At 36.7% G+C, this 26,825-nt stretch overlaps 1 protein-coding gene across 1 annotated transcript; it reads right to left on the reverse strand.

Annotated features, from left to right (window-relative positions):
- Positions 1-24,555: 24,555 nt before the first annotated feature.
- On the reverse strand, positions 24,556-25,983 carry LOC114822491 (F-box/kelch-repeat protein At3g06240-like). Its single transcript, XM_029096872.2, has one exon. It carries the CDS (start codon positions 25,925-25,927, stop codon positions 24,725-24,727), a length of 1,203 nt encoding a protein of 400 aa, XP_028952705.2. The 5' UTR covers positions 25,928-25,983; the 3' UTR covers positions 24,556-24,724.
- Between the last annotated feature and the right edge of the window lie 842 nt (positions 25,984-26,825).

A 26,825-nucleotide genomic window follows, 5' to 3' on the forward strand; every position in this document is an offset into this window, starting at 1 on the left:
CGTTTTATGGAACATTTATGAGTAAATCGGATTTATGCTTTATGAAATATCATGCTTTATTGAATTTACGCCTTTGAAATATTTATGATTATATATACTTATGAACATGGTGATGATGTTTTGAGCTAGAACGCTCCTATGAATTTATGATATGATGTTTGAGCTATTGAGCTCCGATGAGATATATTTTAGAAAGATTATGTTCATGATTTTTTGTGCTTACATACTATGTGCATTCGGGTGAATGATACTTATATATGGATTCGGTTTGGTGATAAAGGGCCTTTGGGCGAATGGTGAAGGGCTTTTGGGCGAATGATACTTATATATGGCTTTGGTCGAGTGATGAAGGGCCTTCAGGGGAACAATACTTATATATGACTTCAGTTGGGTGATTAAGGGCCTTCGGGCGAATGATGATACAACTACTAAGCACACTATATATGATATATGTTTTATGAAAGGTTTTATGGAATGCTAGGGTTTTCGGAAAACGTATTACTTATTATGTTGTATGAGTTTTCTAAACCTGGGGTTTAGTACGTTGATGACTAATTGTTTTTGTATTACTTATATATAAACTTGGTCCACTCATGTTTTGTTTTACGCCCCCCTCAGGACTTAGAATCGAGGCGTACAATCTCAGCGCCAAGGCACTCTCGCATTGTATATTTGAGTCCTCTCAGCGTAGGACCCATTCCTTTGTTAGTACAGTTTTATAATATTCCTTTTACAATGTCCTGTATTAGTTGTATGCTCTGAACACATTCCACAATTGCATATTCATTATAGTTAAATTTACGAGTTTTATTTATGCTCATTCTTTCTTCATAGTTCTCTTGCATGTTATATGGCTTCGTCACCTTCGGGTGTCGGCCAGCATGTGCCTACCCTGATGTTTGGAGGATATCAGAGTCGGGCATGTCACATATAGCCACTCAGCTGCTTATGGATTTCCAGCTCTTAATTCTTTTGACGCCCAAATACTATAAAAAAAAAGTTGATGTTTAGGTTTACTTCAGTTATTATCTCCAGGCCCCTAGCATTAAAACACACAATATTAATATGCAATCCTGTTTAGGTTTGAGCGCTACTCAAGCGGTCTTGAGGGAAGTTCGAATATTGCTTGAGGAGTCCTACGTATATTTATGTAAAATACAAAATGCACTTAAAAAAAGAAATGATGAGAGTGGTACCTTGCAACAGCTTCAAATCCATATGATATAGTGAAGTGCAATGTAGAGATTGTAAGGTTGTACAACCACAAAGAATACTAGTTTGCGAACATCCACTGATGATCATAATGTAAATAGAAAGCAAAGTGATTAAGCACATAAATTGAAGTATACCATATTGAAAGTACTAAAGGCAACTTTGTATTTGATAGAAGGCCGGCCAAACAGCAAAATTATCGGATCACACGACCACCATTTAAGATTATATTTTTGTCAAAGCAATGCAAATTAAGATATAGAAGTACACAAAAAATAAATAAGGTCAAGACATTTTGCATTTAATCCATTCAAATATACAAAATCCAAGGAACCATATGATTAAAATAAATGAAAATATGATCAGATCATGTTGAAGGCTTCTCCTTCGCAGCCCAAATTTAGGTGGTCCTTGGTGATAAGTGTAGACACATGTCATTAGTAGAATAAGGGTGTGTGCCATGTCAACAAAATATAGTTGAGAATTGTTGTTAGTTGCTTAATGGTTTAAAGATAGTTAGGTGGATAAAGATGAGCTGACAAGTGTAAAATGCTATATATAGCATAGCTTGTAAGCCTTTAGATTCTTATGAAGTAATCTGAAAAGTTTCTACATTTCTCTCTCTCTCTCTCTCTCTCTGTTATTTTCTCTGTAAACCTTTATACGTATTTCTTCATTTCTTCATCAGATTCATAGTGTTAATATGGTATCAAGAGCAATCGGTTCTGCTGTGGGCTGGGTTATCTCAGGTTCATCGGCTCTGAAGGTTTGATCTTCTTGGGGTTTGTCGGCGTGTTTGGTTTTTTTTTTCTGGAATTTGAGTCGGTGCATCTTCATTGTCTTTGCGAATCAGGTTCTTGTTTCGATTCTCTATCATGCTTTAATTCTGTGGAGTAGTAGATCTAGTTTGTTTGTGGCACGAAGCCATTACTGTTGGTTTTATTGTTAGGCACGAAGCCATTTCTGTGAATGTTTGTAAAAGATTAGTTGATTGGAAATTGTGGGCACGAAGCCATTTCTGTGAATGTTTGTGAAAAATCCATTTCTATGAATTTCTTTGAAGAGTTGTTGAAATTTGAGGGCACGAAGCCATTTCTATGAATGTTTTTGACAAATAGTTGAATTTATGTGACCACTGTTAGTTAAAATTTGAAGCATTTCTTGCTACTTTGTTCTTCTTGAAAGGTTGAGGAGATAATTGTGTCTTGATATGACTGTGAATCTAACAAATAGCGATGGCATCTTCATCTGTAAAAATTGAAGGGCTTTTGGGAATGTTGACAATTAAGTTAATTAACAAGAATTTTTCGAAATGGGTGTTTCAGTTCAAATCTTTTCTAATAGGATATAAGTTGTTTGATCACTTTGATGGGTCGCTTCCATCTCCACCAAAATTTGTGGTTAGCACTGATCGTGGTGTTACAAATGAAATTTATGAGGCATATACAGAATGGGAAGCTATTGATCTTGCTCTCTTGAGTTTGTTGATTGCTACATTGATTGATGAGTCTATTGAGCATGTTTTGGGATCTAGGACTGCTCATGAGGCCTGGACTAATCTTCAAGATAGGTATGCTTCTGTTTCTAAAGCAAGGGTGAATACGTTAAAGACTGAATTTCAGACCACGCAGAAGGGTAGTGACTATATTGATCAATATCTGTGTAAACTTACAAATATTAAAGATCAGTTAATTGTTGCGGGAGAATTTGTAACTGATAATGATTTCATTGTTACTTCTCTGTCTGGTTTACCAAGGGAATATTCTGTGATTAGAACAGTGATTTACACAAGAGACACTACTATGCTCTTAAGGGAATTTAGAGAGCAGTTACTCTGTGCAGAAAGGGAGGCTGAGTATGTGGTGAGTGGTTTATCTCAAACAATTTCTGGAATGTATGTGCAAGGGAATGTTGCTTCTTCTTCACAATCTACAATGGCTCAGGTGTCATCAAGTAAGTCTGATAAGGTTGTGTATAGTACTAGAGGGATTCTTACACGGATTCCAAATGCAGTTCCATCTTGTGGAGTGCCAAATTAGGGAGCATCATTATCTAATTTTGTAATGCATCCATCACCACCAATGCCAGTGTCTAATATTCAGTATCCATCACCATTTCCTAGTACTCAATATCCTATGGTGCAGCCTCAAACTCCAGTGTATCCTGATTTCTCTAATGTATCACTATTTCCAAGTAATTAATTTCCTATAGTGCATCCTCAACCTCAATTCTATCATGATTTGTCTAATGCATATGGCTTTGATGGGAATACTAATGCACAGAGACAGTATTCTAATTCCAATACTGGTACAAGACATGTCTATGGTACAAAACCAGATGGTAATGGTACCTTTAGATCATCCAACTATGGTGAGAATACATCAGGCGGAAGACAGAATGGTGGAAATTGGCAGTCATGGTCTGGAAACACTGAAACTAGGCCAAATATTGTCCCTAAATGTCAGATATGTTCCAAGATAGGGCATACAGCTCCAAATTGCTGAAAGAGGTCTACCAATCCAAGTTTAAGTGGATCAATTCTTGAGTGCAAAATTTGTGGCAAGCGAGGTCACAGTGCATTAGATTGTCATCACAGGAACAATTTTGCCTATCAAGGTTCTGCACCTGCTCCTACATTAACTGCCACGCAAGCTCAAGCTCCAGCCAACTTTCTTCCCAATGACTCATGGATCATTGACACTGGAGCATCACATCACATGACAGCAGATCCCCATTCCTTGCAGCAGGTTTATCCATATAAAGGCAATGATAAAATAACAATTGGCAATGGGGAAGGTTTGCAAATCAAACATATTGGTTCTACATGTTTGAAGACATTACCTCATTCATTACTTCTGAGAAATGTCTTACATGTTCTAACTATTGTTGTTAGTCTATTATCTGTCAAACAAATGTGTAAAGACAACTATGGCTGGTTCATATGTGATGATACTAACTTCTAGGTGCAGGACAAGGTAACCAAGGCTGTAATATACCATGGAAATAGCAGTGATGGTGAGTTGTTTCAGATTCCGATCAAGGTGATTTCAAAGAATTTAGTGGCTCCAGTTCAAAAGTCGGCTGCTTTGCTTGGTCAAAAGGTTAGGTCAACAGTGTGGCATCAAAAATTGGGCCACCCTAGTAATGAAGTTCTCTCTGTTATGTCGCAGCAATCCGATATAGTTAGTGCTTCTGATGATCCACAACATGTATGTTCCTATTGTATATCTGGGAAAATGTCTAGACAACCTTTCTTAGATAGGAAAGAACAATGTAGTTTTCCATTTCAAAAAGTTCATTCGGATCTCTGGGGTCCTTCACCAACTAAATTTGTAGAAGGGTTTAGATATTATGTTAGTTTTGTGGATGAGTTTACAAGACATGTATGGATTTTTCCCTTGATAAATAAATCATAAGTGTTTGGTATCTTTCAGAAGTTCTATCATTTCGTTTATACTCAGTTTAATGTTAGAATTAAATGTTTGCAAACAGATGGGGGTGGAGAGTTTAGTAGTAAACAGTTTGAGGGTTTTCTGCAAACTAAGGGAATCTTTCATATGATTTCGTGTCCATACACACCTCAGCAAAATGGAATTGCTGAAAGAAAGCATAGACATATCATAGAAACATCTATAAGAAAGCATAGACATATCATAGAAACATCTATAACTCTGATGACAACTGCTCAGTTACCTCAAACCTTGTGGTTTCATGCTTGTGCTCATTCTGTGTTCTTAATAAATAGGATGCCATGTAAGACTTTAGGAATGAAGTCTCCCTATCAATTGTTATTTGGGGTTAAACCTCAACTTCAAACACTGAAAATATTTGGCACTGTTGTATATCCTTATATCAGGCCTTATAATAATAACAAGTTGCAACCAAGAGCATCGTTGTGTGTTTTTGTTGGCTATGCACTAGGATATAAGGGTGTTATATGTTATCATGTACAAACTCAGAAGTTGTTGATAACAAGACATGTGGTTCATGATGAGAATGTGTTTCCCTACAAATCTAGTTCTGGTGTGTCAAAGTGTACAATTCAAGCTGAGTCTCAGGCAGGGGCTCCATCAAGCAATTCAATAGTAGTGACTATTCTGTTGCAACAAACACAGAGTGTATTAGAATTAGGATCTCTGGAACATGACTCACTGGATATTGCTAACTCAAGTTCAGAAAGAAACTCTGTACAAGAATCAACTACTTCAGGTAGTCTCACAGTGTCACAACCATCTGAAACAACTCACTCCGTTCCGGTTACAACCTCAATGTTACCTGTCCTGGATCCTGCATAATTAGAGGTACATCTTCCTTTTGATACTCATTTATCTTCTGATTTGCCTACTGATCATCCAGTACACATAATGAGTACTAGGTTACAAACTGGAACCATACAAAGAAAGGATTATTCAAGCTATATTGCTACTCTACCTTAACTAACCACTATTCAGATTGATGATCAAGATCAGTATGCCGTTGGAGGTTTCTCTTTTGTATTTTAATGCAGTGATAAAGCTGAACCAACATCTTTCAAAAGTGCTGCAACAAGTGCACATTGGCAGAAGGCAATGCAGGAGGAATTTGATGCTTTAAAAAGTCAAGGCACATGGATTTTGGTGCCTCCACCAAAACATAGATCAATCATTGGTAGCAAATGGGTTTACAAAGTAAAGAAGAATCCAGATGGTTTGATTTCTCGGTATAAAGCACGCTTAGTGGCACAAGGGTTCACTCAAGAACATGGTTTAGACTATTTTGAAACCTTCAGTCCGGTTGTTAGACATATCACAGTTCAGATGATTATATCTCTTGCAGCTTATTATAAATGGGAGTTACGGCAACTGGATGTCAAGAATGTGTTTTTGCATGGTGATTTAGAAGAAGAAGTGTATATGAAGCAACCTCAAGGATTTGTGGATTCATCTAAGCCAGGGCATGTCTATAAACTTGTGAAGTTTCTATATGGTTTGAAACAGGCACCAAGGGCCTGGAATGCCAAATTCACAAGTTATCTTCATGCAATGGGATTTCAAATGTCTCAGGCATATACAAGTCTCTTTATTAAGCATGATGGCACTAATGTAATTGCTTTATTACTCTATGTTGACGACATAATATTGACAGGGGCCAATGCTTCAAAGGTGCAATCTGTCATTCAAGAACTTAGTGATGTGTTTGATTTAAAAGACATGGGCAAGCTATGACATGGGCAAGTTATCTTACTTTCTGGGATTACAGGATGAATACAAGACCAATGGGGATATTTTTATCAATCAATCAAGGTATGCCATGGATTTGATTCATAAGGCTGGTATGGACAGTTGTAAGCCTATTGCAACTCCATGTAAACCTCAAAAACACAATTCCTTGCTTCTGAAGGTACTCTTTTGGATGATCCTAGTATCTATAGGAGTTTGGTTGGTTCTTTACAGTATCTAACCTTTACCAGGCCTGATTTATCATATGTCGTTAATTTGGCATGTCAATATATGACTAATCCAACACATGAACATTTTGGTCTTGTCAAGAGAATTTTGAGATATGTACAGGGTAGTATTCAATGTGGACTCACATATTCCTCATCTTCAGACAATTCTATCACGGCTTTCTCATACTCTGATTGGGCTACAGACCCTAATACTATAAGATCTGTTACTGGTTTTGTAGTATTCATGGGTTAAAATATGATATCATGGCAATCGAAGAAACAATCCTCAATGTCTAGAAGCTCAACAGAGGCTGAATACAAAGCCCTTGCCCATTGTGCTGCAAATATAGCTTGGATCAGGCTTTTGTTGAAAGATTTACATCAATTTATACTGGAACCACCTTTACTTCATTGTGACAATTTATTAGCCCTCGCTCTCTGTTCAAATCCAGTGTTTCACACAAGGATCAAGCACCTTGACATAGATTTTCACTTTGTCCGAGAGAAGGTTCAAAAAAAAGACTTACAAGTAGGGATGGGCAATGGTTATGCGGGCGGGTAACCGCGGTTAATTTACCCATAACTGTTTATGCTCATACCCGCATAATCGTTTACCCGTTGGGTAATTGCCTAAACGCTTATACCCATACCCATAACAGTTTATAAACGGTTAACCATACCCATAACCGCATACCTATTTAACTGTAACCGTTTAATACCGGTTTACCCATTTATCCTTTTTAACCCGTTTATCTCCTTTTTTTTACCATTACCCTTTTTTCACCCGTCTACATGTTTTTTTAACAACTTGAAAATTTAAAAAAAATTGTCATAATTTTTTTTTTTTGACAATTAAACACCGTTATAGGTACATTCATCATACATTTCCATATTTTAATTTTTTAAGTCCTTATATCATTCCAATAATTGAAATAATAGTTTACGGATGATATTTTTAACTGTTATCAATGAAGGTAAATATAATATTTGCTAAGTATTATTGGGTTACAAAAATTGTTTAGAAGACATTTCTGTCAAATCATATCTGTCAATTTCACGGTTACCCGCAAGGAATTTAAATTAATTTGGCCAATTCCTTAATAATGAGAATCATCATTCCTGTAGTAGTGTTATTGAGAGAATGACAGATGAATTCCTTGCTAATTTATTGGGTACTAAGTATTATTGGATCGAGAACATGGTTTGTGTTAGTTTTACATATATAAAATAAATGGGTAAACGGTTACCCGTTTATAACCGTGGTTAATACTCATAATCGCCCATTTAAATTTCGCGGGTAAACGGTTATACCCATAACCATTTATTTATCTAAACGGTTACCCATAACCGTAACCGTTTAATTTAAATGGGCGGGTAACTGCGGTTACCCATAACCAATGGGTATTTGCCCATCCCTACTTACAAGTGCAGTATATTTCAACAGAGCATCAGATTGCAAATATTCTAACCAAGGGCCTGCACGGTCCAGCTTTCTTCAAACATTGTTAAAATCTCAAGCTCGGTAAACCCAGCTGAGATTGAGGGGGGATGTAAGTGTAGACACATGTCATTAGTAGAATAAGGGTGTGTGCCATGTCAACAAAATACAGTTGAGAATTGTTGTTAGTTGCTTAATGGTTAAAAGTTAGGTGGATAAAGATGAGCTGACAAGTGTAAAATGCTATATATAGCATAATAGCTTGTAAGGCTTTAGATTCTTATGAAGTAATCTGAAAAGTTTCTACATCTCTCTCTCTCTCTCTCTCTCTCTCTCTCTCTCTCTCTCTCTCTCTCTCTCTCTCTCTCTCTCTCTCTCTCTCTCTCTCTCTCTCTCTCTCTCTCTGCTATTTTCTCTGTTAAACCTTTATACATATTTCTTCATTTCTTCATCAGATTCATAGTGTTAATACTTGGAAGGCCTCACAACCACTTAGCCAAGGTTCGGGTGGTCTCAGGACCATCCAGGTCCCTTAATGGATTCGTCATCCTTGGTGTCATACAAGAATACATTACTGTTGAATATAATGGATTGATTGACAGCCAGCTCACAGTCAAATGGATTGCCAGTTCACTGTTCAACTTAACAGAAAATACGCTAGCTCAGCTTTATGGTTACAAAGGATTGGATGATGTATCACTAAGTTAGTTGGTTAGTTAATTAGACAGCTTGCTAGCCAAGCTATGTGCTTGATATATAGCACTGTAAACACAGATTGTGTACCTCATTCATTCATAAATCAATACAAACAGTTTATTCATTTCTCTCTCTCAATATTCATTTCTGGAAGCTAGTATCAATTTCTGGTTCTTTGATACTGTTATCATGATATCAATCGCCTAGGACAGTCTTTCGTCAGCTTTTCGCAGGAGTTTTCTTGTATTGAAGGTTCAATTCGCGATCGCTGAAGTTTTTTTGGCATATAAGTTCGCTCTTTTGGGTTACTGGTATTTTCGTTCTTTGATTCATCAAAATTCTTGAATTTTGTGTACACGATCTATTTGATTGTATGTGTAAATGAGGTATATGATTGTTGTGAGGAATTAAAAAGGCCGATGCCAATTCCTGTTTTTTGTGTAATGATGTATATGATTATTATGAGGAATTAAAAAGGCCGAATTGTTGAAATCCTCTTAATTGTTCAAGATTGTTGATTCTTGTCCCTTCATAAAAGGACGAAGCCAAAAGTGATATTATACTCTCTGTTAATCAAGATTCAGGTCATAAGTGTTTGTTTTGTATCCATTACAATGGCTGCAAATTCAGTCAAGATCGAGGGGTTACTTGGTATGATCATAGTCAAATTGCAAGAAGGTAACTTTGTAAAGTGGAGTTACCAGTTTCAATCAGTTTTTAGAGGGTATGATTTGTTTGATTACTTCAATGGGGAATCACAGTGTCCACCAAAGTATCGTAATAACTCCTGAAGGTGGTTGTCAAAAAAGAAGTTAAGCAGGTCTATAAGTAATGGATTCAGAAAGATTTGGTTTTGCTGAATTTGCTCATTGCTATCATATGATAGGCTACATGACTACTAAAGAGGGTTGAGAAAGTTTACAAAAAAGATTTGCATCTGTTTTTTTTTTTTTTTTGTGACGATAAATCAGTTAAAGACTGAATTTCACACTGCACAAAAAATGTCTGATTCAGTGGACAAATTCTTACCAAGATTGAAGGTTATTAAGGATGAGTTGGTATCTACATGGGAGAAAATCAGAGAATGATTTGATGATTGCTGTGTTGTCAGGATTACCACCCAAATTTGAAGTCATAAAGACCATCATTCTTGCAAGGGAAGCATCCATCTCTTTGAAAGATTTCATAGCTCAGTTAATTGGTGTTAAAAGGTCGCTTGAAACAGAGATGAATAGTCTTGCTGGGTTAATATATGCCATGTATATAAATAGTGAATCATCAAATGTACAAGGTATTCAAGGTGGTTATACCAGAATTTTGAGCAACGAGAGAGTTCCAACAGACAATGATTTCAAGGAGGTTTCAATGGTGGGTTTGCTGGAAATGGTGGAAGACCTTTTCAATTATAACAGAGATTAAATTTCAATAACATAAGGTTCAATGGAAACAACAATAACTCAAGAACTTATTCCAACTTTGGAAATAGGTTTTATGGTTCTATGATTGTAATGGATCTAATGGGTCTAATAATAACACCAAGGGGTCTCAAAATCAATATGGCAGTTCTAATAATTTTTCTAGTGGAAGTGGATTTAAGCAATGAAGCAACTGAAATGAGAATGCAAATTACAAGTCTTCTGTTTCTCCTAAATGTATTTGTTCAAAGAGGTCACACACTACACCAAATTGTTTTTACAAGACTGATAATGATCAAGCTACTAGAAAGCCAAGTGTTTGTTAAATCTGTGGAAAGAAAGTCCACACTGCTCTACAATGCTATCATAAGAATAAGTATTCCTATCACGGGTCTCCTCCACCTCCATCACTCACTTAGTCACCTATTGGAATGGCAGCTCAATCATCCAATACAACTCAAATGGCTCAGAATGTCCATGGCCTCTCAAATGCTGCTACATGGGTAGTTGACACAGCTGCAACTCACCACATGACAGCAAATCTTGAACATCTTAATCATGTCACTCCTTATAATGGTGAAGCTAAAATTACCATAGGCAATGTAAAAGTTTGAATGTCAAGAATAGTGGTGCATCCAAACTTATTACAGATAATCATACATTTGTATTAAATAATGTGATGTATGTTCTTCATTTTGCAATGATTTTGTTATCAATTAAGAAACTATGTAGAGATGATGGTTGTTGGTTCATGTGTGACAATTTGCTGTTTTTTTATACAAGACAAGGCAACTCGGGTGATTTTGTACAAAGGAAAGAGTGATAATGGGCATATTGTTCAAGATACCAGTTTAAGTGTTCAAAAGTTCATTTGTTGCAAAGTTAGACAATAGTGCTGCATTTCTTGGAAAGAAAGTAAGAGTCTTAATTTAGCATAAAAGGTTGGGGCAACTATTTGAGGAAGTATTATTTATAATGTTGAAGACTGTAGGTGTATCAGTTAGTAGTGATTCTTGCCTCTCAAATTTATGGTAACATGTGTAAATTGTCATTTTTTGTAAAACAAGTTAGAAAAACATTCATGTTTGAAAAGATACAGTCAGATGTATAGGGTCCACCTCCTTAGAAATCTATACAAGGGTATATGTGTTATGTGAGTTTGGTAGATGATTACTCAAGATTTATATGGATTTTCCCAATGATAAATAAATCAGATGTGTTCCAAATTTTTGCTAAGTTTCATGCTTTTGTCATTACTCGGCTTAATACTCAAATTAAATGTCTACAATATGATGGTGGTTGGGAGTATCAGAATAAAATGATGAAGAATTTCTTGGATCATAAGGGTATCATACATTAGGTATCATGTCCTCACAACCTCAGTAAAATGGACTTGTTGAGAGAAAGCATAGGTATCTGGTTGAAACAGCTTTAAGTTTAATGACAGAAGCTCATATTCGAGCCAGTTTGGTATCACACCTCTTCATATGCACTAGGATGCCATGTCAAACTCTGGAAAATAATACACTTATCAGTTACTATTTGGTGAAAATCCTACAATTCATTGTCTCAAAGTTTTTGGGACTGCAATATACCCTTATCTCAAACCTTACAATGAGAACAAACTTCAACCAAGGTCAAGTCAGTATGTTTTTTCTGGGTTTTGTAGTGGGATATAAAAGATGAAAAGGTTATGATATTCACAGTGGTATGATAGAGATTTTTATCACCTACACAAATAGGGATAAAAACACTTAAAAATACTTGCAAGAGTACGAGGTTATCATAATATAGTAGCTTAAGCAAGGTCGTTTTCTATAGGGATTGAATGAATCATTTGTATTTAAACTAATTCTTAATTAACTATTTTGAACAAAGTCTCAAAAAGGTTGATTTTAGAATTTAAAAATAATAAAAACGAATTTACTTAAAATGATTAATTAAATTGACAAAGAAAAACTAAAGAAAATAGTTTTGAAAATAAAGTTAAAAGCCTAGGGTTCCACCGTCCCCTTAACAATCTTATGTAGTTTTATCAATTACTTATGAATTACACATGCAACTTTGAAGGTTAGATTTTCCTTATGCATATTCTCCTCGTGATATTCAAGCAAGAACGTATATCAAACATGCAATTCGCCTGTGATATTCAGATCAAATATGAACATGCAAGACTCATTAAGTTTTTTAAAAACCTTTTGAAAAACCATGCAACCCCTAAGAGCATGATATTCGCCTTAGGTGAAATTACAATTATTAATCACAAGAAGCAATACTCAATCCTCCAATGATATTCCGACCGAATTGCATCCGATTACTTATCTAAACATCCTAATGGTAGCTAAGTATTAAGACATAGAGACAGTTCAAGCACAGTGATTAATAATTCAAAGTAAACATGCATAATATCATAAGTAATTGAATAAAGACTACATATTCATGCTAAGGCTCAAGGCTTCACCCTAGCAAACGGAAATTAGCTATAAACAACCATACACAAAATATTATTAAAAACAAGGATGGAAAACACCTTGAAAATAAACTTCTAAGGCTCTCTAAATTAGTGCGTGCGTTCTTCCCCTATTTCTTGCGTAAAAAACCCTAATGGCTAAAAAACCTTATTTATACCACTACAAATTAAAACCCTAAAAGGTCTTAGAATAAAACTAGGAAACATAATAAAAATACTAAAACAGAAATTAAAGGTTTCCTATTTGAACTAAAATTCGGACTTCTCAGAAAATCAGACTTTTGACCAACCAAATCAACTCTGATTTGGTCCCAAAAGGTCTCTTTTGAAAGCTTCAGACATCCCCTATAAATCCTCAAAATGAATCTTCCTCAAAATATTCCATCTTGACCTTCAAAATACCCAAAATGTCCAGAAATGGCAATCTAGGAAAGCTGGACGCTGGGCCTTTATTTCATCGCCACGGTCAAACGGCTTGGTAGAAAATTTTGGAATTTTGATACAATCATCTTGAAAGACTCACGAACCCCCTCCAATTGGAATCACTCCAAAATTCATCTGTTTGTTCACTTTTTGCTCTAGAGGAAGTTGAATGTCCTACATTTAAAATACATAACAAAGTATCAAAATTCTACCAAAATAACTAACAAATTAATGCTAAGATTAGGATAAAATATAGTATAATAACGGTTCATCATGGTAAATTCATCATTTCAACACATATTATTCATGATGAGAATGTTTATCCTTTCAAGCAGCTATCTGTAACAAAGGATACTTGTTCAAGATTTTGTCAAAGGTTAAATCAAACTCATGTTGTTATTCAGGTGCCTATTCCAGTGCATAGTCATCAAAATGCACAGAATAGTGACGATGAAATTCAAGAGGAAAATTATGTATCAGATATCAATAGCAGTTCTGAATTGCAGTCTACAACTCCAAGTCCTTCTGTATTAGTTACAAACAATAGTACTGAATTACAGTCAAGAGAGTCAAATGCTATTTCAGAGCAATATGCAGTCCAAAGTTCCCCACATAATCACTCTGGTACATCACCAATGTTGCATGTCTACTCAAATTCTCAACTTCAGGGTAATTTTACGTTTCTCATCACAAAATGAATCACCATTGGCACTAACATATCTACTAAGATGAATACTTCTGGTTCTATGCATCAAATGGTAATAAGATTAAAGAGTGGCATTATTCAGAAGAAGGACTACAATGTTTCATAGCTTCTTTCCTGAGTTAGAGTCTTTGCAGTTAACTGAAGAAGATCAATTTGTTGGGTATACTTTTATATATGAAATTATTGATGTCTCAGAACCATCTATATTAAAAAAATATGCTTTAAGGACACAATGGCAACAAGCTATGCAAGAAGAATATGATTCTCTTAGAAGTCAAGGAACATGGGTTTTAGTCACCTCTTCTAATGATAGATCCATTGTTGGCAGCAAATAGGTTTATAAAGTGAAGAAAAATCTTGATGGTAGTGCTTCCAGATATAAGGCAAAGCTTGTGGCTCAAGGATTCCCTCAAGAGCATGCAAGGTACTAATTACTTTGACACTTTTAGTTCAATGGTTAGACATACCACTATGAGAATATTGTTAGCTCTAGCTACAATTAACCATTGGAAACTTAGACAGCTTAATATCAAAAATGCATTTCTGCATGGTGAGTAAGAAGAAATTTATATGAAACAAAAATAGGGGTTTGTAGATGCATCTCATCCTATTTATGTGTGTAAACTCATCAAGTCTCTATATGGTTTAAAGCAAGCTCCAAGGACATGGAATTCAAAATTCACATCGTACTTAGCAGCTATGTAATTTCATTCTTCAATTTCTGATACAAGCTTGTTCTTCAAGAAAGATGGCAGTGACAGTCATTCTTCTCCTACATGTTGATGATATCATACTCATAGGATCTAACTCTCTTAAAGTGCAGAAAATGATTGATGAATTGTCTGAAGTTTTTGAACTCAAGGATATGGGACAATTGACATACTTTCTAAGGGTTACAGATTTTATATAAACCAAGTGGTGATATATTTGTTAACCAGTTAAAGTATATAAAAGATTTGATCCACAAGGTAGGTATGGATTCATTTAATCATGCAACCAATTCTTGTAAACCACATGATCAGATGTTGAATTCAGATGGTCCCATAATATCAAATCCTTCTCTTTATAGGACCATTGCAATACTTGACCTTCACTAGACCAGATATTTCATATGATGTGAATATAGTGTGTCAGTGTATGAATTCTCATACATAAATGCATTATGGAGCAGTAGAGAGAATGTTGATGTATCTACAAGGAACATTGCATCATGGGATCTTATATTATGTTGATACAGTAACAACATTGACTGCATTTTCAGATGCAGATTGGACAGTTGATCTTAATACAAGAAGATCAATTACAAGATATGTAGTGTATTTGGGAAATAATCCAGTGTCTTGGCAATCAAAAAAGCAAAGTTCAGTTTCAAAGAGCTCAACAGAACCAGAATATAAGGTTCTTGCTCATACTACAACTGATATTGCTTTGGTGAGAGGAATATTGAAGGATTTGGAACTACTTTTACCTTCACCTTCTGCAATTCATTATGATAACATTTCAGCTATTGCACTTAGTGCAAATCCTGTGTTCCATTCTCGAATCAAACACCTTGATACAAACTTCTACTTTGTTATAGAAACGGTTCAACAAGGGATTTGGAGGTGATTTACATTCCTACTGAAGACTAAATGGCTGATGTACTTACTAAGGGTCTTCACAGTCCATCATTTCCTAGACACTGCTACAATTTCAAGCTAGGTACGCCAACTGAGATTGAGGGGGAATGTTGAATATAATAGATTGATTGACAGCTATCTCATTGTCAAATGGATTGCCAGCTCACTGTTCAACTGAACAGAAAATATGTTAGCTTAGCTTTATGGTCACAAAAGATTGAATGATGTAATAATCAGTTAGTTAGTTAGTTAGTTAGATAGCTTGATAGCAAAGCTATGTGCTTGATATATAGTGATAGGAGCCTTATCTATACTACTAGAAAATAAAATTCTTCTTAGAAAAGGTCTTCTAAAAAATAGAAAACATAATATAATAAGATAACTAGGAATTACATTCCTATTTTAACTTTAGGAAATCTGCCCAATCACAAAGAATCCCACATTTCTGGATCTTTAGGGTCCAAAACATGCCCAAAATGACTTGAATTAAAACTTAGGACATCTCGAACATAATTGCAGAATGCCTCGAACCCAAAAGACATCATCTTGGATGCAAAAAAAAACAAAAAAGAAAAAACCAAATAAGCCCAAAACGTCACTTTGATAGCACTCTGCTCCTGTATTCCATCGCCATAAATCAACCGCTTAGTTGAAAAGTCTAAAACTTTGGTACAAATAAGTCGAAAGACTAAAGAACATCTTCCAATTGAAATCACTCCGAAATTCATCCGTTTGGCCACTTTTTGCTCAAGAGGAAATCAAATGTCCTACATTGGAAATATAATTCAAAATATCAAAATTCTCACAAAATAACCAATAAATTAATACTAAGATTACGGTAAAATATATAGTATAATATCGACTCATCACATAGTACTGTAAACACAAACGGTGTAACTCATTCATTCACAAATCAATACAAATAGTTCTTTCATTTCTCTCTCTCTCTCTCTCAATATTCATTTATGTTAGCTAGTATCAATTTTTGGTTTTCTGAGTTCATCATTTCTGGTTCTTTGATATTGTTATCAATTACTACTATTAATTAAGCTATTGATTCTTAAAACCAAAAGTATGAGTTGTAGCAATTTAACAAAAAAAAAAAAACATATTGTTATGTATACGGTTTGAGTTTAGAAGACCAAACAGAGACATTCAATTGATCAATAAAATAAAATAAAACCATACAGGGAAGGGGACAGTAAAAATTCATATATGAAAGCTAAATGTAACACAAGATGAGATTTAGAACAGCGCTAGGCTATGAGTACTACTACTGTGGATATGGTCTCAACAAAACAATGTTCCATCGATATATATTATATTATGCATACAAATATATAAGAGAAAATGGAACTTGAAGAGAATGCTTTGAATGGTGATTTTATTCTTCTCAAGGAGAGGTATTTATACAAGGTGTACAACTCTAATGTAATAGGAAAAAAACTAATTACACGAGATTACAAGAGATTACTCGGAATTGATATCAATTAGGAATCCTACCTAAAATACAAAGTCAACACTCCCCCTCAAGATGGTGCATATATGTTACTCTTGCCCAACTTATGTAAGAAACTTGAAAACTTATGACTTGAAACAGCTTTCGTGAGGATATCTGCCAACTGGTCTTCTTATCTTATTGTCGGTAGCTCAATTATTTTTTTTCTTCTAATTTTTCTTTGATGAAGAATCGATCAACTTCAACATGCTTTGTTCTATCATGTTGTACCAGATTATGTGCAATATCATGGGCAGCTTTATTATCACAAAATAATTTCATGGGCTGATCATGTAGTATACCCAAATCGCTAAGCAGGAGCCCAAGCCATAGAATTTCACAAATCCACAAAGCCATGCCTCTATATTCAGCTTCTGCACTGGAACAGGCCACCACATTCTGTTTCTTACTTCTCCATGTAACCAAGTTACCCCCAACGAATGTAAAGTAATCTAATGTTGAGCGCCTATCATCAATCGAACCTACCCAATCTGCATCAGTATAACCTTCAACTCTAAGATGATTATTCCTTTTAAACAAAATTCCTTTGCCAGGACTTCCTTTCAAATATCTCAAAATTCTCATCACTACATTCATATGTTGTTCTCCGGGATCATGCATGTATTGACTCAATACACTTAAGGCATAAGCAAGGTCCGGTCTTGTGTGTGCCAAGTACATTAAACGACCTACTAACCTTTGGTATCTCCCTTTGTCAATTGGTACTTGATTAGGATCAACACTAAGCTTCAATCCTTTTTCTAATGGTGTAGCTACTGGTTGACAAGCTAACATGCTAGTTTCGTGCAACAAATCAATAATACACTTCCTCTGTGATAAGAAAAATCCCGAACTGTTTCTCGATACTTGAATCCCCAAAAAATATTTCAAGGATCCAAGGTCCTTCATCTCAAATTCTGTACACAAATATCTTTGCAAGGTCGCGCATTCTTCTGGGTCATGACCTGTTACCACCATATCATCTACATACACAATAAGTGCAGTAAGTTTCCCATTTCGTCTTTTCAGGAACAGAGTATGATCGGAGTTACTTTGTTTGTAGCCAAATGCTTTCATAGATTTTGTGAATCTTCCAAACCATGCTCAAGGGGATTGCTTCAAACCATATAAGAATTTCTTCAACCTGCCCACTTTTCTTCTATCTGGAGCATTACATCCTGGTGGAAGATCCATATAAATCTCTTATGTCAAGTCCATGCAAGAAGGCGTTTTTCACATCGAACTGTTGTAAGGGGCCAATTAAGATTCGCAGCCAAGGACAACAAAACATGAACTGTTTTGATCTTGGCTACTCGAGGTAGGCACTTAAAACCGAAAACCGCAACCAAAACACGAACCAAATCAAACCGCACCGAACGGTTTGGTTTTGCGGTTTCAAAAGGGTTTCAGTTTGAAACCGAACCAAATAGGGGAAAAACGATTTGGTTTCGGTTTCGGCCCTCCAAAACCAAACCTAAACCAAAACCACATACCTTTATTAAGTGTTAAATTCTAATTGGTTATTTTCATTAAGTTGAATTATTTTGTTGTGGCATGAATTCTGTTGTCATCAACTAGGTAATGTGAATTTATGATGGTATCAGACCCTAAACTTACGCCAATCATGAATTTGTGATGCAGCGAGGCAAGGAAGTCATTAAACAGATCGCCTGTTGTGCAAGTCCTTGACAATCTCATCTACAATTACAGTCTGACTTTCTGTGGGAAGGCTTTGGCTCTTCCTGAATTTGAACCGATTGGGGGTTGTTAAAAATATAAAAATAGAAGTCAAAGGCAGTGCTCTTCAAACTACACTTGTATTTTGGATTTGTGAACATGAATTTATTAACTTGGTTGTGTAACAACCCACATCACCCAGGGGAGTAGATCATGTAAGCCTTATATGTATATTCTTATCTCTACCTAGCACGAGGCCTTTTAGGATCTCACTGGCTTTGGATTCCATCGGAACTTTGAAGTTAAGCAAGCTCGCGCGAAAGCATTCCCAAGATGGGTGACCCACTGGGAAATTCTCGTGTGAGTTGCCAGAAACAAAACCGTAAGGGCGAGGTCGGGGCCCAAAGCGGACAATATTGTGCTACGGTGGAGTTGAGCCCAGGATGTGGTGGGGCCCCGAGTCGGGATGTGACAATTTGGTATCAGAGTCAATCCTTGGCCGGAAGTGTACCGACAAGGACGTCAGGCACCTGAGGGGGTGGATTGTAACATCCCACATGCCTAAGGGAGTGGATCCTATAAATGTCACATCCCTGCCCCAGGGTCCACCACATCCGAGGCCCGCTCCACCACCGTAGCAGGATATTGTTCGCTTTGGGCCCCAACCATGCCCTCATAGTTTTGTTTCTGGAAACTCACATGAGAACTTCCTAGTGGGTCACCCATCATGGGATTGCTCTTGCACGTTACTGGTTTTACTTCGGAGTTCTGATGGAACCCGAAGCTAGTGAGCTCCCAAAAAGCCTTGTGCTAGGTAAGGATATGAATATACATATAAGGATCACTCCCCTGGGCGATGTGGGATCTTACAATCCACCCCCTTAGGGGCCCGACGTCCTCGTCGGTACACACGCGGTCAATGTTAGGCTTTGATACCAAATTGTCACATCCCGGCCCAAGGTCTACCACATATCGGGCTCGCTCCACCACCGTAGCACGATATTGTCCGATTTGGGCCCCGACCACTCCCTCACGGTTTTGTTTCTGGAAACTCACACGAGAACTTCCTAGTAGGTCACCCATCATGGGATTGCTCTCACACGCTACTCGCTTAACTTCGGAGTTCCGATGGAACCCGAAGCCAGTGAGCTTCGAAAAGGCCTCGTGCTAGGTAGGGATGGGAATATACATATAAGGATCACTCCCCTGGGCGATGTGGGATCTTACAATAAACCTTATATGTATATTCTCATCTCTACCTAGCACGAGGCCTTTTAGGAGCTCACTGGCTTTGGATTCCATTAGAACTCTAAAGTTAAGTGAGCTCGCGCGAGAGCATTCCTAGGATGGGTAACCTATTGGGAAATTCTCGTGTGAGTCCTCAGAAACAAAATCGTGAGGGTGTGGTCGAGGCCCAAAAGAGGACAATATCGTGCTACGGTGGAGTTGAGCCCGGGATGTGACAGGTTGCCTCAAGTTGAATTATTTTGATGTGGTGGATGTGAATTTTGTTGTCATCAACTAGGTAACCATAATAGTTTTTTCAAACAATGAAACCAAACCAAAATCGTTTGAAACCCAACTGAACTGAATCAAATGATTTGGTTTCATTTCGACTTTAGCCTCGAAACCGCACCGAACCAAACTGCAAAAATTTATGGTTTTGGTTTTGGTTTCACTCAAAACCGCATCAAACCGAATCGCGCCCACCGCTATTGGCTACAGGTGCAAATGTATCTGTGTAATCGATTCCATATTTTTGAGTGTATCATTTTGCTACCAGTCTTACCTTGAAATAATCCACAGTCTCATCTGTTTTGTATTTCACAGTATAGACCCATTTGCATCCCACAGCTTTCTTTCCAGCTGGTAAATCTGTGATCTCCCAGGTAGCATTCTTCTTCAAAGACTTCAACTCTTCATTCATTGCTGCCAACGTGGATCAGTTAAAGCATCTGTTAGGAATGGATACAGTAGATAATTGATGCACAAACGACTTATTTGATTCTAATAGGTGACTAGTAGACACATATGAAGGATTTATTTTGAAAAACATGTTCATTTGAGCAACATCATATGGCATGCAATTAACAATTAAAGGCGGAATCATGCTTGCATGTACTCAAAAACAAAACATTACCATGAAATTCAAAGCCTAGTAGATTGGTGAACCAATAATCAACTCAAAACAAAGTGAGTTGAAATTATTACCTTTGTAGATTCCTCTTTGCATAAGCAAAGGCTAATCACCCAAAGAGATAGGGCCTTCATTCCTTGCTTCTTAGATCCATGGATTTGGATGGAAAAATAGGTTTCTCCAAGTTCCCAAAATAGGGAACCTCTAAGTCTCTTCACCAAGGTTTGATTGTAGAAGAAATGAGTGACCTTGGAGTAGTAGGATTGCTAGATGTACCCTCCAAGGTGTTGGCCTCTTTAGAGAGAAAATGGAGAGACAATTCTCACCAATTTTCCCCCAAAATAAACCCTTAATTTTTCCTTAATGAATTTTGGCTATAAAGTCATTTATATAGTCACTTCTTTAAGTAACCTAAACAACCAAAACCCTAATTCATCTAATATGGCCGGCCATTTAGGGATGTTTGGGCTTTTGGGCTTTAATGAATCTTTATTCATTAAATTGTCATACAACTTAAGTTAATGGGCTTGACGTTCGAAGCCCATTGGGCCTTAAGGTCCAAAACTATCCCCGAGGTCTTTAACGAACTTATTCGTTTGATTAATTAACATATTAATTAATCTTTGCCATAAATAAATGATTAAACCATTTAATCATTCTTACTCATTTCCGTTTAATCTCCAATCTCTACCTTTTATGGTGTGCGATCCATTAGGTTCCTTTTAGCGAGGTAGTGGGCGATTAAAACCATTTTACATCGATTGTGAATTGAAACTATTTTCAATTCTCCCTTTAGTGATTACACACGTTTAGGGCTTCCACAAACCATGGTTGACGCCTAGCAGCATGTCATGGTTACCCAAGCTAATCAGAAGAGGTTAGAGAACCTATTCAGTTCGGGATTACAAATGCAATACGGTCTTTCTCTAATCTAATACTCTTGACCACATTGTTTGGTTTGATAGTTTATTTGTTCATGTCTACTATCCAATGTGAATCTTGTGCTTATATGATTTACTTGAATGTGATTTGGAACGCATTCCCTAATCTCATTCATACTCTGGCCAGAGATTCTAAATCATATCATAGAGTATTCTCCCTCAACTGTTTGAAGGTTAGAGATCCCTTGTTGCGCATTCACTTGTCTCCATAGCTAAGTCACTTGACCCCAACGATGCCGTGGACGCCCCGAGGGGGTGACTTTGACATAATCAAAGATCAAGGACTTAACCACAAGACAACTGTGATGCCTCAGGTCAAAGGACTACTTTGCATTATCCCAACCATGAGTTCTTATGTGACATGGAATATGAGAACTCTTCGTTGATCACGTTCAGTGTACTCATTCTCTATTGAGCACCTACGTACTTGTCTTGATGTCACACACACCAATGACTCGAGACTAATCACTCTCCCTGAGAGAAGACATAGTACGTACCGATCTTAACGGACTGTCAATGCCCAATTGACAATCCTATGATCAGGAACATTTAGGATGTGTCTACGAAAGAATGGTCTCATGAATCTAACTTCATTAGATTACATTCTCCCAATCACATATTCCTTGGACTTTATCGTTTAAGCATATAACATTTATATGAGACGGCTCAAACAATAATCTTTGCCCTTTATATGTAAAACTAGATTAGTTTAACATGTGAAATGTCCGTAAAGTATCATCACATGATTGGCTTTAGGGCACATTTCCAACAACATAATTACTTAATGGGTATAACACATTAGACTCAGGGTTGGGCTTACTCACCGGATACCTAGTTTTGCATTAGGGTCGGCTTCATAAGTAAGTTGAGGAATACCTCGGTTGATGCGATCAAGGAGATGATGTGGTGGTGGTGCATCCGGGATTGAAGACGGTTGATTATGGTTATTGGGACTCGAGATCGACTGTGAGGTAGCTGGCCATACAGGGTTGTCTTGTGGTGAGGAAACTGGTAGTGAGCTATCAGGCAGTGAGTTATATAGCGATGTCGACTTGTCCATTTCAAGGTTTTCAACATTGTTTCCATGTGAATGATCACCACTTGTTTCCAAGACATTACCACTTCATTCCAATTCATTCACATCATTGTTTTCGTGTGAATGATCACCATTTATTTCCAAGACATCACCACTTAAATCCAAATCATTTTCTATCTGTATCTAGAATAGTATAATCAAGAGTTTGAACTTCTTTCTGATTCTCCCCCTGAAGTGAGGACTCAGGATTGGAAAAGTACATACCATGCTCATGAAATGCAACATCCATAGTGACAAACTACTTGTTCGTCAGAGGTTGATAACAATGGTATCATTTCTGCCTTGATGCATACCCCACAAACACACATTGTAAGGCCCGAGGTTCAAGCTTACTTCGCTGTTGTTTATGAAGATGAATGAAGGCCACACAACCAAACACATGAAGTGGAAGATTAGAGACTGTAAGAGCATCAACATGTGAAAAAGTGCCTGAATGGGTGTCTGAAAAGCAACCAATCGAGATGGAACACGATTAATGAAATACGCAGCTGAGGTGAGAGCTTCTTCCCAAAAGGATAACGGGAGACGCGCCTTTAGTAAAGAAGCATGAACAACCTCTAGAAGCTAACAGTTCTTGCATTCAGTAACCCCATTTTGTTGTGGAGTATATGGACATGTAGTTTGATGAACATTCCCATGATGATCAAGAAAGGCACGAAGTTCAGAGTTAACATATTTGCCACCATTGTCACTCCTGAGAACTTGTATTTGTGACTTATATTGTAATTGTACCATTTTGTAAAACTTCTGAAACAAAGAAGTAACTTCACTTTTGGACTTCATCAAACAAACCCAAGTCATATGTGTGCAATCATCAATAAAAGTAACAAACCAATGAGCACCACCAAGTGTAGTAGTTTTAGATGGTCTCCAAACATCAGAATGAATTATCATAAATGGGTTTGAACTTTTATTCAACCTAGGAGGAAATGAAGTACGATGACTTTTAGCCATTTCACAAACACCACAATTAAAGTTAGAAATATCATGCTTAACAAATAGGCTAGGAAACAACCTCCATAAATAGCCGAACGAAGCATGTCCAAGTCGACGATGCCACAACCAAATCTCCAAAGCTTTATTCTTATCCCCCTGATTTCCTTCCACTGCAAGAGCTTGAGTCAACATTTGAGAACTGTTCGATGTCAGCTCCAAGTAGTAGAGCTTATCCTTCCTAATACCATAACCAATCATCTTGCGAGTTCGAATGTCTTTAAAAACACAAAAAGAAGGCCAAAAAATCACAAGACAATGCAGGGCGACAGTTATTTGAGCAACAAATAATAAATTATAGTCAAGAGAAGGAACAACAAGCACGGTATCAAAACTAAGGGTATCTGAAAGGGAGACAGTTCATTCCCCAATAATAGGGGCAAGATTACCGTTGGCAACACTCATGATGGTTTTGGTGGATGGTTTTAGGGTTTGTACCTGCCTAGAATCACAAGTCATATGTCCAATAGCACCAGAATCAATTATCCATGTATTGTTCATAACAAATGCAAAAACCTTTAAAGCCTTACCATTTTAGGCAGAAGTTGTGGTTGTCAACTGGGATTTACAGCGGCAAGATTTCTGGATTTGGATCGCGGTTCGTGGGCACGTGATGTAGCAGCAGATAGTGGTGGGTGACTGCAGGGATCAGCTTGGTGAACTCGGGTCAGCAACGACGGCGTCGCTCGCTGGTGTGACGGTGCGCTGTACAACTAGCTGCGCGGCCAGTGGTTCTCGGTTCTGCGCACAACATGACTTTTTTTTCTTTTTTTTTTCTAACCTAGGCTCTGGTGCCAAGAAGAGAATGCTTTGAATGATGATTTTATTCTTCTCAAGGAGAGGTATTTATATAAGGTGTACAACTCTAATGTAATAGGAAGAAAACTAATTACACGAGATTACAGGAGATTACACGGAATTGATATCAATTAGGAATCCTACCTAAAATACAAAGTCAACAGATTTGCCCTCAACTCACTTGACTGGAACAATACTTTCCACATAAATTAGAGCTTTAAAAGCTCTAACTTGATTGAGAATAGGAGGAATATGAAGATAGTTGAGATTTCTGGTATTGGAATTATAAGAGCTGGCTGTTCCACCAGAGGTTTCCATAAGAAGCTCATCTATTTTCCAAAATGTAAATAGATTTTCAATGCCTTTTAAGGGTCCGAAGGTTAGGAGTTTTGTCCATGAACTTTTAACTCCGTCATAATCATCCATTACCCATATTTCATATAATGTAGAATCCTCATCACTTGGATTGCAACAATAACCAAAAGAAGCAATCGATTTATTACACAGAAAGAGATTAGAAAACTTAAAATCAGAGTCTCTCCTAGAAGGCAATTGTATTCTATGAAATATCTCATCACCTAAATCAAATGAAAGTATGAAATCTTCTTCATCGGTTGCAATCCAATAACAAAATCCATTCAAGTACACTGAACAAGTATAACAATAGGTTTCACTTGATATATCAATCTTGATCTCTCTCCAAGAGTTAGCAGTCGTGGTATATACCTCAGCCGTGTGAGGAAGAGCAATACGATGATAATCATATTGCTCAGCATCTGAATACTCACAATTTTCAATAACTTGCACGACCTTGTATTCTTTAGCTTTGCAATCATAACCAAATCCCAATAATGTAGAGATCGTGTTCAATTCAAATTTTCTCCTAGAACGGGAAGGTTGAAGAAGGCATGAATGGGGAAGTTGCCTAAATTCCCCAGTTGCAGGATTGCATAAAATAACATATATCCAATGAAGAGTTTTCCATGCTAGTACACAGACAATCCCATTGCAATAGCCACCAATCTCTACAAAATCATGACCTTCCAATGGACACGGTATATTGAGGTCCTCAACATCATAATGAAGGTTGTGATCATCGCTATCAATGGAAAGATTAATTAGGGACCAGAAAACTTCTGGTTTCCAACTTCTATCCGGGAAAACATGATTCTGACAACGGTTGAGAAGGATGCAAGTGGAGGACGATAGTTTGTTGTTCATAGAATTGTTGAGGTGTTTGGCAACAAAACTTGGAGTATTGATGAGAGTGCACCAAGACTTGCGTATGCATTTGAATCGCATCAGAGACTTGGGCGGTAACCTACACAGTGTTTCGACCACCCTATCTTCAGGAGTTTCACTTTCACGCACCCGGGACATTTTGGCAATTTGTTCCACAAGAATTCTTCACACGTATATATACATAGGAAAGAAAACCACCAATTTGAGAGCCAGACCAAATCAAAAGAAAACCACCAATTTGAGAGCCAGACCAAATCAAACTACAAGTCCCTAAGACTTGGTAGATCGAGATTCAATTTCAACAGTACTAAATAAACTTGGAGTTCCAAGACCACAACATATATAGCTATAAAAATAGGAGCGATCGAGTCAGTTTCGAGTTTTATGGAGGATCTTAAGTTCAAATTTTACTACTTTTATTTTATTTGATACAAAACTAACCATTCAAAATTTACTTTTTAATTCTACATTAAATTGATAAAACAAAAAAATTGAGGAATGGGAACCTAATCTTTCCTTTTAGATTTTGATATTAGACACATTTTCAATGTTTATTTCTCATAAATCATTTTCAGAATAAATAACCAAAAGCATTCTTAAATTATAAAATAAATTTTAAAAAAATATCCTATTTGTCGTTTTTGTTTTAAAAAATAATTTTAAAAACAAATATTTTTGTAAAACGTTATTAAACGGAACCTTACTTTTCGCAGAAGAATACTCATAGGCTTTTCGTATGAATTTATTATATAACTCGCACTCTTGCTTATGTACATGACGTGAAAAACTTGTTTGGAGCTTGTCAATGGATTTTCTTAAATATTGTGTTCTTCATTTTCAAAATTAATTCTTTTTAAATTAATAGCCAAATACATTTTACACTAATTATTATATCTGATGTAGCATCCCGCATCTTCGAGGGGAGAGAATCCCTCCTCTATGCCTTATCTGTACATGTCCACCTTCCTATAGCACGAGGCCATTTGAGAGCTCATTAGTTTCTGATTCCATCGGAACTCCGAAGTTAAGCGAGTTC

Source organism: Malus domestica, chromosome 17 (genome assembly GCF_042453785.1).
Source record: "Malus domestica chromosome 17, GDT2T_hap1".
Classification (NCBI taxonomy): domain Eukaryota; kingdom Viridiplantae; phylum Streptophyta; class Magnoliopsida; order Rosales; family Rosaceae; genus Malus; species Malus domestica.

Excerpts from the sequence above, each read along its gene's own strand:
- LOC114822491 (XM_029096872.2), bottom strand. The coding sequence starts at position 25,927 with ATGTCCCGGGTGCGTGAAAGTGAAACTCCTGAAGATAGGGTGGTCGAA.